The sequence below is a fragment of the Chiloscyllium plagiosum genome, chromosome 3, assembly GCF_004010195.1.
Source record: "Chiloscyllium plagiosum isolate BGI_BamShark_2017 chromosome 3, ASM401019v2, whole genome shotgun sequence".
NCBI classification, from domain to species: domain Eukaryota; kingdom Metazoa; phylum Chordata; class Chondrichthyes; order Orectolobiformes; family Hemiscylliidae; genus Chiloscyllium; species Chiloscyllium plagiosum.
The window spans coordinates 17,919,407-17,931,750 of record NC_057712.1 but is presented as its reverse complement, the minus strand read 5'-3'; the positions used below and the strand labels follow the sequence as shown (position 1 = coordinate 17,931,750).

Sequence of the window (12,344 nt, the reverse complement as noted above, 5' to 3'; positions counted from 1 at the left end):
AAGCAGTCCTGCTGGTAAACTGCTAGAAAGAGTCTGCGTCATAGAGAGAGAGAGAGAGAGAGAGACAAGAAATAAAAGATCTTGCTCAGTTTTATGTGAGGTCTGTAAAAAGAGATAATGGTTTGATAAATCAACATATACCTAGTTAAAGAAAGCTAGGGAAAGGGTTGTCCATAAAGGATGTGCTCCTACAGAGTGAATGTTTTATTCCTGTTTGTATAGAATAAACACAATCATGAAATATTAATGACAGAAAAGAGAGATGTGCAGCAGTTTTACAGATCAAGTTTTGTATTTAGGGCAAGTTATACAGTTATAGAGGAACATAGACTAATGAGGCATGATACATAAAATAACAACAGAAAATACCATTCGTGCTCACCACATCCAGCACATTTGTAGAGAAACAGACCTGAGACATTAATTCCCAGAGCATTCCCAGAATGTTTTTTTTTTGCATTTCCATTATCTGCAGTTTTTTTTCTTGTCAGAATAATGAGGCAGCTTGATTTTTAATCCCTTAATGTTGGGAGGTAATTTGAATTAAGTGTTTAAAATTATTAAAGAATTTGATTGGATTGACAGTGCAATACACAAATAAGACATTTAAGCTTATAATTAAAGCTGGGTCATTTTGCAGTAAAATCAGCAATTCGGCACCTCACCTGTGACTATTGATGAAACAAATATCTCAGCAAGAGGCCCAGCAATCACTTCTCTAGCTTCCCACAGAGTTGGAGGATTTGAACTATAGGGAGAGGCTGAACGGGCTGGGGCTGTTTTACCTGGAGCATCAGAGGCTGAGGGGTGACCTTATAGAGGTTTACAAAATTGAGGGGCATGGAGAGGGTAAATAAGCAAAGTCGTTTCTCTGGAGTTGGGGAGTCCAGAACTAGAGAACATAGGTTTAGCGTGAGAGGGGAAAGATATAAACGAGACCTAAGGGACAGCTTTTTCACGCAGAGGGTGGTACATGTGGAATGAGCTGGTACAGTTGCAACATTTAAAAGGCATTTGGATGGGTATATGAATAGGGAGGGTTTGGAGGCATATGGGCCGGGCGCTGGCAGGTGGAACTAGATTGGGTTGGCATATCTGGTCGGTTTGGACGGAAGGGTATGTTTCCATGCTGTACGTATCTATAACTCTATAATTCACACCAAACATTAATTGAAATCTAGAATGGACTATCTCAAAGACAGTAGATATTACATCAGTTCACATTCTCAAGGCTGAGGTTGATAGGTAATAGTTAAATTTAAAGTATCAAGGATATAAGACAAAGGTGGTAAATGGAGTTAAGACATGGATTGAATTAAATTGAGTGGTTGAATAAACCGGGGGAGGGGTGGTTGCTGAATGATCTACTTCTTTTCCTTTATACCTGGAATTACTTTGAATGAATGTAAGATTTATTATGATATTCTGTACATTCAAGCAGTAACTGTACCACAAAACACGTAGTGATTTGCATCTGCCATTACCTTGGGCCATGCTGTTATTTAATCAGTTATAGACAATAAAAGTAAACATCTGTTCATTAGAATCCAATTATAGGGAAGCCAGTGACAATGAATCTGAAGGACTGTCAACAGCAGTCCTGAGTTTAGAATACAAATGTTGAAATTTTGTTTCAGAATGGTGATTTACCAAAATCACAGAACAAACATTGGGATTTGAATCATCCCATTTTATTTGTATAAACTGAGAGGTTCACACAATAAATGCTACTTTTTATGAGATGCATTTGAAATGTCTTATTTAACCAGACGGATGTAGTTATAGATCTAGAAGAAATTAACAGGGTACCAGTCTGCCTTCTTTGCTAATTGGAAGGGTTCCAAGATAAATATTATTTTCTGTTTCAAATCAGCCAGTGATTTAAGTTGGTAGTCTTTCCTCAAAGACTACCAACTTCCTGAAGAAGGGCTTATGCCCGAAATGTCGATTCTCCTGTTCCCTGGATGCTGCCTGACCTGCTGCGCTTTTCCAGCAACACATTTCCAGCTCTGATCTCTAGCATCTGCAGACCTCACTTTCTCCTCAGTCTTTCCTCAAAGACAAAGGATGCTCTGATATAGTAGAGATGGCTTGTTTATGGGTGGTGGGGCAATTGGGATGAAGGTCATTCTGATATTGAAGTAAAGTGTTGCCCTTCTACGCTTTGAATTATCTGTTTTTAAAGACTGCATATTTTCCTCCTTGTTAGATACTGTGGACATTTAACAAAGTCTGAAGAAAAGTATTTTCCAGGAAGTTATCTGTTCATCCTACAATTGTTCTCCTTCCTGCTTGGAGTGGAATTCTCCATGTTACATTTGGAGGTGTGTCAGTTGGAACATAGACTCTTTAATTTACGAGATGAATTGAAGCCAAGAAGAAAATGTAAGAAAACTAAATCATAATGGGTTCTACAAGGAGAGAAGATGACATGGCACAAACAATACTGGAATCTGAAATTGATACTGTTTGACTGGTGCATTGTTTTCACTGTCGTTCAACTTGTATCAAAATAATTTTTATAAAGCTGATTTAAAAGTGTTGCTCTAGTTATTCAAATAATATTTACTCTCGGAGTAAAAATAGGCAAATAGGAATAACCAAATGTAGCTTTACAATGTGCAACATCAACTTTAGTGAGATTGTTTCAGTAAGCTTATTTTAAATTTGTTGTGTTTAGTGTCAGTGAAGTTTCTGTTACACTTATTTTGGCTGTTTGGGGTAAGGAGCTCACATTTCAAACCTGTTTTCCAAAGTGAATTACATCATTACACAATATTAATAGTCATAATGAATATGTCTTTATGAAACCAGTCTGATAAAAATGCATTGGTATACAAATTCTACTACATTTTTTGTATTTTTGTGCCAAGATGGAATATTGATGTTTGACTCAGTTATAATTATGTCAACACTTTCATAATGTATGTTGAAGAACTTAATCTTTAATATTTATATTTGTTTGATAGTATATTATTTCAGTACTGCTGAAAAAGATATTTTGTTGAAGCTTTTCATCTTGCACCAGCATAATGCACAAGAATATCAAAAAAAAGTGGCATGAAAGGAGAATGCAAATTAATTGGCAAGTGAACTTTGGTAGTGGTGTTACATTGAAGAATGCATCAACTGCTGCTGATTGACAGTTCACTGCCAGGCTTTGTTCAACTCTTGAAATGAGCAGGTAGACTCCTATTTGTCAAGGCATTGCTCTGAGAAAAGAAACAATGAATGACAATCACGAATGAGTTGAAACAAGTGGGGTGGCACGATGGCTCAGTGATTAGCACTGCTGTCTCACAGCACCAGGGTCACAGATTTGATTCCAGCCTCGGGCAACTGTCTGTGTGGAGTTTGCACGTTCTCCCCATGTCTGCATGGGTTTCCCTTAGGTGCTCTAGTTTCCTCCCACAGTCCAAAGATGTGCAGATTAGGTGAATTGGCCATGCTAAATTGCCTGTAGTGTTAGGTGCATTAGTCAGGGGTAAATGTAGGGGAATGGGTATGGGTGAGTTGCTCTTCAGAGGGTCGGTGTGGACTTGTTGGGCTGAATGGCCTGTTTCCACACTGGAGGGAATCTAATCTAATCAAGTGAACTGTTGTGTTGGATGCAAAACAAAAATTTCAAGTGTCATTTTTTCAGCAATACTTAAATATTTCTGTGAAATATAATAATGGAATTTATTCAGTAAAGTTATTGATTTTATAACACTTCAACTGAGCTATGTTTTTCTCATTGCTGGCTTTGACATTAGCTACTTTTAACATTGATTTCAATTGCTGTCTTGTATCAAGTCTCTAACAATTCTATCACCTTTTCTAGTCGCCCTCTGATCAATATTGTTAAACATTTCAAAAGATTATTTTAAACTAATATCATTCAAGGAAGGAGATGGGGAAGGGAAGGGACAGGTGGATGAACCACTCAATAACAAACTTATTTTGGTTTTTAAATAGATGCCCTTATCAAATACGAGGCTTTGAATTAATCTGAAGTGGAGTGGAACTTCATTTATCTTGGGCACCACCTTCCGTTTCTTGTGGTAGTCGATGCAAATTTTTCAGTGATATATTCAGAAAGGAGATGGGAGTTGGCTATTCGACCCTTCATGTCCCCTCTGTCACTTAATGAACCATGTTAAATATATTTTAACTTTTCATTGAATTTTCTATTTCATAACCAGGGGGTTATATTTTTAGAATTGACTATGAATGTGCAAAATATTGAATGAGCAATATCTCAATATTTTTTAATCCTGATTCATTTGTCTATTATCATCTATCTGCAATCTGGCACTGTATGGCACTTCATGTTTGTAAACATCAAATTTAACACATCCCATTCCTTACTACCTCATTCCCTGAGACTGCCTTCGCAATGGATTACGTATCTGTTGAAATCTGGCAGTGCAGTCTTGATTTGTTGATAATTTCCCTGGATTGATTTTGGACTGGTTTTGATCATTTCTATAGAATCCCTACAGCATGGGAGCAGGCCATTCACCCCAACAAGTCCACTCTCGCTCTCTGGGGAGCAACCCACCCAGACAACTCCTACCCCAATGTGCTGCATTTCCCATGGCCAATCCATCTAACCTACACATCTTTGGACTGTAGGAGAAAACTGGAGTACTCAGTGGAAACCCACACAAACATGGGGAGAAGGTGCAAACTCCATGCAGACAGTCACCCAAGGGTCGGATTGAACCTGGGTCCCTGGGGCTGTGAGGCAGCAGTGCTAACCACTGAGCCACCATTGTACCCCAAGATTTCTGATGTTTTTTGGTACTTTATGTTTAACAATTTCTGATCTTATTGTTCTACTTTAATTTGAAGTAATCAAGATTTATATTGATGTTTTATGTTCAGTTAAATCATCCCCTTAAGCAACTCTCTGGTCTGTAGTGTTGAACTTTTTTTCCTCATATCTCAAATCCTCCAAATACTTGAAATCATTCTTGATATTCGTTGCACTTTGCATATTTTTGGTGTATGATAATTATAGCTGTGTGCACATGTCCAGGATCTGGTAGTGCAGTCTCATGACATAATAGTATTTTACATTTCTGATGTTTATTTTTAAATTGTTGCAGCATTATCTAAACCAGAGATTTTATTTTTTACTGTATCCTTTTAGAATTTCTTATGGCATGTTTTTCTTGCCCTCTTTCCTGTCACAATAGACAAAACATTGTGATTGAGAGCCAGTAAATCTAAATCCCAAGAATATTATGGAGGTTTATAAAACCTATGAGGAGTATGTATAAGGTACACAGACAAGGTTTTTTCCCTGGAGTGGGGGAGTCCAGAACTAGAGGGCATAGGTTTAGGGTGAGAGAGGAAAGATATAAGAGACCGAAGGGGCAACTTTTTCACACAGAGGGTGGTGCCTGTGTGGAATTGGCTGTCAGAGGAAGTGGTGGAGGCTTGTACAATTGCAACACTTAAAAGGCATCTGGATAGGTATATGAATAGGAAGGATTTGGAGGATATGGGCTAGGTGCTGGCAGGTGGGTCTAGATTGGGTTGGGAAATCTGGTCGGCATGGACGAGTTGGGCCGAAGGGTCTGTTTCCATTACTGTACATCTCTATGACTAAGTCAATATGATCATTTTTTTTATTTGCTGGCTCTACTTGGTTCCTCAGGATCAATATTTTCAACTACTTTTCTAAAAATTCTTCATTCATTCAGAACGATTGAATGATATGCTGATATTAGGTATATAGAACATGTGCTGATGTACCACGTATACATTCGTGCCAAAGAATTGCTGACTTATGAGAGGTTTTAAAGAACTAAATCTGCTGGCATACTCTTTCTTAAAATACATGGGTGCCACTTGTCTAGATACTGACCGCAGTCAGTGTTGCTCACAGGTCTATTCAAATTTTATGGTGCATTTAAAGAATTTGTATTGCACTGTCTAGCATGTTTATTTCCTCCATTTTACAATATTTGAATATACAAATATTTAGCTTTTCTAGTTGTGTCAGTGTGAATATGATCCAAATTTTTAGTTGTTTTTGAACTAGCTGCACAGAAAATTCATCTGTTTTATAGTTCGGGAATGCTTTTTAATTAAATCTTGTACTTTCATTTCTCAGGTAGGCGCAGTGCAGTTTCTAGTTACCACTGAATGTTAAAATATGCATTTTTGTTGCAACTTATTCTTTGTCCAGCTATTTCACTAGTACTGATTAGAGTAAAGATTTTATTGATCTATCCAGTCTTTGCAGGTGATTGGTGCCTATGGCTGCACCTCAGAGTCATAGAGATGTACAGCATAAAAACAGACCCTTTGGTCCAACTCATCCATGCTGACCAGATATCCTAAATAAATCTAGTACCATTTGCCAGTATTTGGTCCATATCCCCCTCAACCCTTCCTATTCATATACCCATCCAGGTGACTTTTAAATTTTGTCATTGTACCAGCCTCCACCACTTCCTCTGACAGCTCATTCCATATACGCACCACCTTCTGCGTGAAAACGTTGCTCCTTAGGTCCCTTTCCCCTCTCACCCTAAACCTATGCCCTCTAGTTTTGGACTCTGCCACCCCAGGGAAAATACCTTGTCTATTTACCCTAACTATGCTCCTCATGATTTTATAAACCTGTATAAGGTCAGCCATCAGCCTCCGAAGCTCCAGAGAAAATAGCCCCAGCCTATTCAGCTTCTCCGTATAGCTCATGTCGCTCACTGGCAACATCCTTGGGAATCTTTTCTGAACCCTTTCAAGTTTCACAACATTCTTCCTATAGGAGGGATACCAGAATTGCATGCAATATTCCAAAAGTGGCCTAACCAATGTCATGTATAGCCGCAGCATGACCTCCCAATTCCTATACTCATTACTCTGACCAATAAAAGCCTTCTTCGTTATCCTATCTTAGACTCTGCTTTCAACGAACAATGAACCTGTACTCCATGGTCTCTTTGTTCAGCAACACTCCCTGGGACCTTACCATTAAGTGTATGAGTCCTGCTCTGATTTGCTCTTCCAAAATGCAGTATCTCACCTCAATGTGTAATGGTCAGGTTAGGAATGAACCAGCCTCAAGATATGATTTGACCCTATCCAACATTCAAATTGCTGTCGATCCTTTCAGCCCTGCCACTTTCCTTTAGTCATATTAGCATCCTTCCATTTACAAAATGAAATGGACATACAGCAAAAGGATCCATGTCTGCGGGCAGATCATGCTGATGGCTGAAAGTGGCTAATTCCTGAGAAGCAGGTTGTGCCCAAAGTGCTGCACATGAAGTTACTAGCTGGCCAAAGTGAGTTGTTGTTTCCAGTGTCAGTGCACCTTGCCAAGCTGTTGTAGTCACTGATCATTGATAGTACACACCAGCCCAAAGGCCATGTTGCCATTTTCCTCTGCGATCAGCTACTGATGCCCAGAAATTTTCATTAATTTCTGAGACTTTAATGTGATACTTGCATGTATCCTTGAAATAGAGCTTTAGGCATCCTATTGGTCTGGTTACCTGATCATGTGCACTGTCTTTGAATATATGGACATCTTCCAACCTGCAGATATATGTGAGCAAATAAAGCCCTCTGTTTGATGAGTGTTAACAAATTTTGTTGCCTTTTAGAGTATTGCTATATTTGTGATTTTTGTCTTGCTGGAATATATGCTTCATGTCCCTCATGAATATGAAAATTGTCGAGTTGCTATTCGCGATTAGATGTCCAAAGTATTCCTTGTAACACAGGCACAATGGAATGGAAATTTCATTGTAGAGGCACAGATTCCGTCCACTAATCTTACAGCGTGCAATTAACGCCTTCAGGATACTGTGGTGGGCAGGTAGAATTAGGAGTAAAGTCTGTAATAAATAAAGCAAAATTGCGGCACAGAGATTAAAGGATAAATGAATGGACAAAATGACAGGCTGTAATTTTATATCCCCTCAAATAATGCTTGTAATAAATATGCAGTAAATGTATTAGAAAAAGGCAATGAGAATATGGAGAGAGAATTTTTAACAAAAAGTATCCCAGCAGACTTATTTTTTTAATTCTCTTGTTGGACATGGCCATTGCTGGCTGGCCAACATTTATTGCCCATCCCTAACTACCCTTGAGAAGGAGGTAGTAAGTTGCCTTCTTGAGCCAGTATAGTCCACATGCTGTAGGTAGACCTACAATGCTGATGGGGATGCAGTTCCAGGATTTAGACCCAGTGAAAGTAAAGGAATGGTGATACATTTCCAAGTCAGGATGGAAAGTGGCTTGGAGGGAACTTGCAGATGCTGTTCCTATACATCTGCTGCTCTTGTCAAGATGTAAGTGTTGGTTTGGAAGGTGCTGTATACTTTTATATGATTGGAGAATATTTTACAAACTGATTGGAGCACTGGCAGCACCTGGAATATAACATTGCTTGTGTCCAAGATCTAAGTGATACCTGGGAATGGATTCCTATTTGACAGCTCGTCAACATGTTTTGTTGGTAATGAACATCTGCCCTACACAGAGACATCACAAAAAACAGAAGTCTAAGAGATAATCAATATCTCAACACCAAAGCAGCGCAACCAAAGTGAAGAATTTCAGATGTAGCTCCAACCAATTTCTGTCTGACTTTAGACCTTCCAGAGGAACCACGACCAAATTCTTTCTTACCAGACAAGTCCAGGAAAAATGTTGAGATCAATAACCAGAACTCTTAATTTGTATTTGTCAATTTGAAAAGAACATTTGATTCAGTAAATTTGATTATGCTGAAGAATCCAAGAAAATTCTTCACAATCCTACAACTGCCTCATAATGATATGACAGCAAATATCTCTAGTGGAAGATCTAAAACAATCGCATATATAATCCTCAATGATCAAATGCCCTCCAGTGTGAGTATCAAATGCCATCTAAATGAAAAACTCTTTCCTCTTAACTCTGTCTCAAAACTAGAATAACTGCTATAGGCATATATGATCTAGAACATAGAAAAATACAGCGCAGTACAGGCCCTTTGGCCCTCGATGTTGCGCTGATCCAAGCCCACCTAACCTACACTAGCCCACTATCCTCCATATACCTATCCAATGCCCCTTTAGATGCCCATAAAAAGGGAGAGACCACCACTGCTACTGGCAGGGCATTCCATGAACTCACGACTCGCTGAGTAAAGAATCTACCCCTAACATCTGTCCTATACCTACCACCCCTTAATTTAAAGCTATGCCCCCTCGTAACAGCTGACTCCATACATGGAAAAAGGTTCTCATAGTCAACCCTATCTAAACCCCTTATCATCTTGTACACCTCTATCAAGTCACCCCAAACCTTCTTTTCTCCAATGAAAACAGCCCCAAGTGCCTCAGCCTTTCCTCATACGATCTTCCTACCATACCAGGCAACATCCTGGTAAACCTTCTCTGATCCCTCTGCTCATCCACACTGCCAAGTATCCGACCATTAGCCCAGTACCCCATCTTTTTGTTACTCTTACCAAAGTGAATCACCTCACACTTACCTACATTGAACTCCATTTGCCACCTTTCTGCCCAGCTCTGCAGTTTATCCATATCCCACTGTAACCTGCGACATCCTTCCTCACTGTCAACAACTCCACCGACTTTCGTATCATCCGCAAACTTGCTCACCCAACCTTCTAGCCCCTCCTCCAGGTCATTTATAAAAATGACAAACAGCAATGGTCCCATTTTAATAGTCATTCTTTTATTCCTGACATACCTATAGAAATCCTTTGGGTTTTCCCTAATCCTACCAACTAAGGACTTTTCATGACCCCTCCTTGCTGCTCTTAGCTCTCTCTTCAGATCCTTCCTGGCTACCTTATAACTCTCAATCGCCCCAATTGAACCTTCATGCCTCATCTTTACATAGGCCGCCCTCTTCCCTTTAACAAGGGATTCCAATTCCTTATTAAACCACGGCTCCCTCACACAACCCTTTTCTCCCTGCCTGACAGGTACATACTTATGCAGATGATTGCAGTGTTGTTGTAATTTGTTAACCATTTCTGTGATTAAGAGACATGATTTGTCCTTGAATGTTGTCAATATATTAACCCATGTACATTGATTCCTGAAAGTTGCCATCCAGGTTGATAGGGTTGTTAAGAAGGCATACGATGTATTAGCTTTTATTGGTAGAGGGACTGAGTTTCAGAGCCACAAAGTCCTATTGTAGCCATACAAAACTCTGATGCGGCTGCACTTGGAGTATTGCGTACAGTTCTGGTCCCCACATTGTAGGAAGGATGTGGAAGCTTTGGAAAGGGTTCAGAGATGATTTAATAGGATATTGCCTGGAGGGAAGGTCTTATGAGGGAAGGTATGGAGGGAAGGTCTTATGAGGAAAGTCTGAGGGACTTGAGGTTACTATGTTCTGTGTTCTAACCCAGACTCAGAGTTGCAAATATTGCACCTCCCATATGTGTTGAAGGAGAGACACTGGAATTCTTCCATACTTCGGCACACGCCTCCTTCAAAATTCTACCATTGACAAGGAGATCTCAGACTGGATCAGCTGCAACAGCTTCACCTTCCTAAAATGTACAGACAATTAAGAACACAGGAAACCAACAAAAAAATCCCCACAGTAAGACCTGGACTGTGCGTCAGTGACTCATAAGATTACTTGGAAAATTCCATCAACAATGCCTCTGCTACATACTTTGGATTCAATGGGAGGGTTGTAGAACAAATGCTAGCATCCTTTATGAAGTTATGTTCTGATTTGGATAATTCACAGCCCATCAATCCTCTCGCTATGCTCAGTCTAGACCCTATCTAATTATTAATAAGAGGATAGACCGCTGGTGAGTCTAAACAGAAGAGGCACTTGGCTTACATAACAATGTGGCAGACGTGGGTACTGAAGATGCTGGAGATTAGAGTCAGCATTCCTAATGAAGGACTTTTGCCCGAAACGTTGATTTTCCTGCTCCTTGGGTGCTGCCTGACCTGCTGTGCTTATCCAGTACCACTCTAATCTTACATAACAATGTATTTTATTGCATGATAGCAATAGGCACAACTTATATTAACTTGCTAGCATAATTGCCTTGGACTATCAGGTGTTGTACAATATACATCTGCTACTCTTGGCAATTTAAAAAGATCTCGACCGTCTTCATCCAAAGACTGTGTAACATTAATGTAAAATGAACGCTAAATCCTTCAGATCTGTTACCTTACACTATAAGCTCCATAGGCACTCAGGTAAAACTACAAAGTCAACTGCAATGGACTCAACATTAGATGACTGAAATATAACTCCCCCACCAGGGGGAGTTTGGTTAGTTTGTTTTTCTCAATTCTCAAATGGCAAATTTTCCAGGAAATGATTTTAAAAAAGCAGCATTCTACTCCATGAAGAATGGCAACTTTGACATTAATGATTAGGAGGAGCTTTCTACTAGTTGTTAGAAATGGTAAAAACTTATGAGTCCAAATATCTTAATAATGAGGCAGACAAGGAAAGAAAATGAAGCCAATCCTGCATTCTGGATCCCACAACTTCATGGGGCATTCTGTCATATGTGCCCAAAGATCTACAGGAGGAAATTTGGTCTGAGTCAGTTGTGTGAAGATTCCTGGCACAAACTCACAACCCTGAATCAAGGCCATCCCTGAATCGAGGGACAACTGGTGACAAGTTAACAAATTGGTTAATAGTCTTGAAAAAATAAGGTGACTTTCAAATCTGTTTACTTTGTTTGAAGATGTGAAGTAAAAATTCATGAATCTAATCAGTGGAATTATCAATTTAGGCAGCTGTAATAGCATCCATTGCAATGCTGAATAAACCTGCTTTCTAAAAGAAAGGGCCATAATACAATACAAGAGAGGGATGATAACTTAATATGCAGACTGCTTTTTTTTTTCTTTTTCTCCTCCACACTACCGCCTAACAGCAGTAGTGTTTATATTTTCCCCAGCACCTGCAGACTCTATTTTGGTCTTCCCCAGTGAACTACTGCACCTATCCACAAAAGCCCCTCAAGCCAACACCAATTCTGTATCTGCAATACCTCATTGATTTCAATCAATTAGATGCCCAGGACAAATAACATAAGATAACATTCCAGTTTTGCTACACTTAGTTCTCCAAATTTACTTTATTTCACTATATGTTGATGTGCCACTTTATAATTTTACTTGATTATCTAAAATTGGTTGTAAGTGTAGCTATTAGCACGCTCAAGGTTGTTCAGCAAGTGCTGCACAACTACGGAATAACAACTAAAAATAGATGCTTTCCTAGCCTGGGCTGGTTGAATGCAGTCTTTAATCTGCCAATTAGAATAGAAATTTACTGTCACATATACTTTTATATGAAAAGTACAGTGAAACGTTTTA

At 39.2% G+C, this 12,344-nt stretch overlaps 1 protein-coding gene across 1 annotated transcript in view; it reads left to right on the top strand.

Moving 5' to 3' along the window:
• The window catches only part of taf1b (TATA box binding protein (Tbp)-associated factor, RNA polymerase I, B), a 94,103-nt gene extending 90,768 nt beyond the window's left edge, over positions 1 to 3,335 (top strand). The window contains exon 15 of the mRNA XM_043678043.1: positions 2,210 to 3,335. Within this exon, the coding sequence (XP_043533978.1) occupies positions 2,210 to 2,405 (196 nt within the window). The 3' untranslated portion in view covers positions 2,406 to 3,335. The remainder of the gene's footprint in view (positions 1 to 2,209) is intronic.
• The last annotated feature ends 9,009 nt before the right edge of the window (positions 3,336 to 12,344 follow it).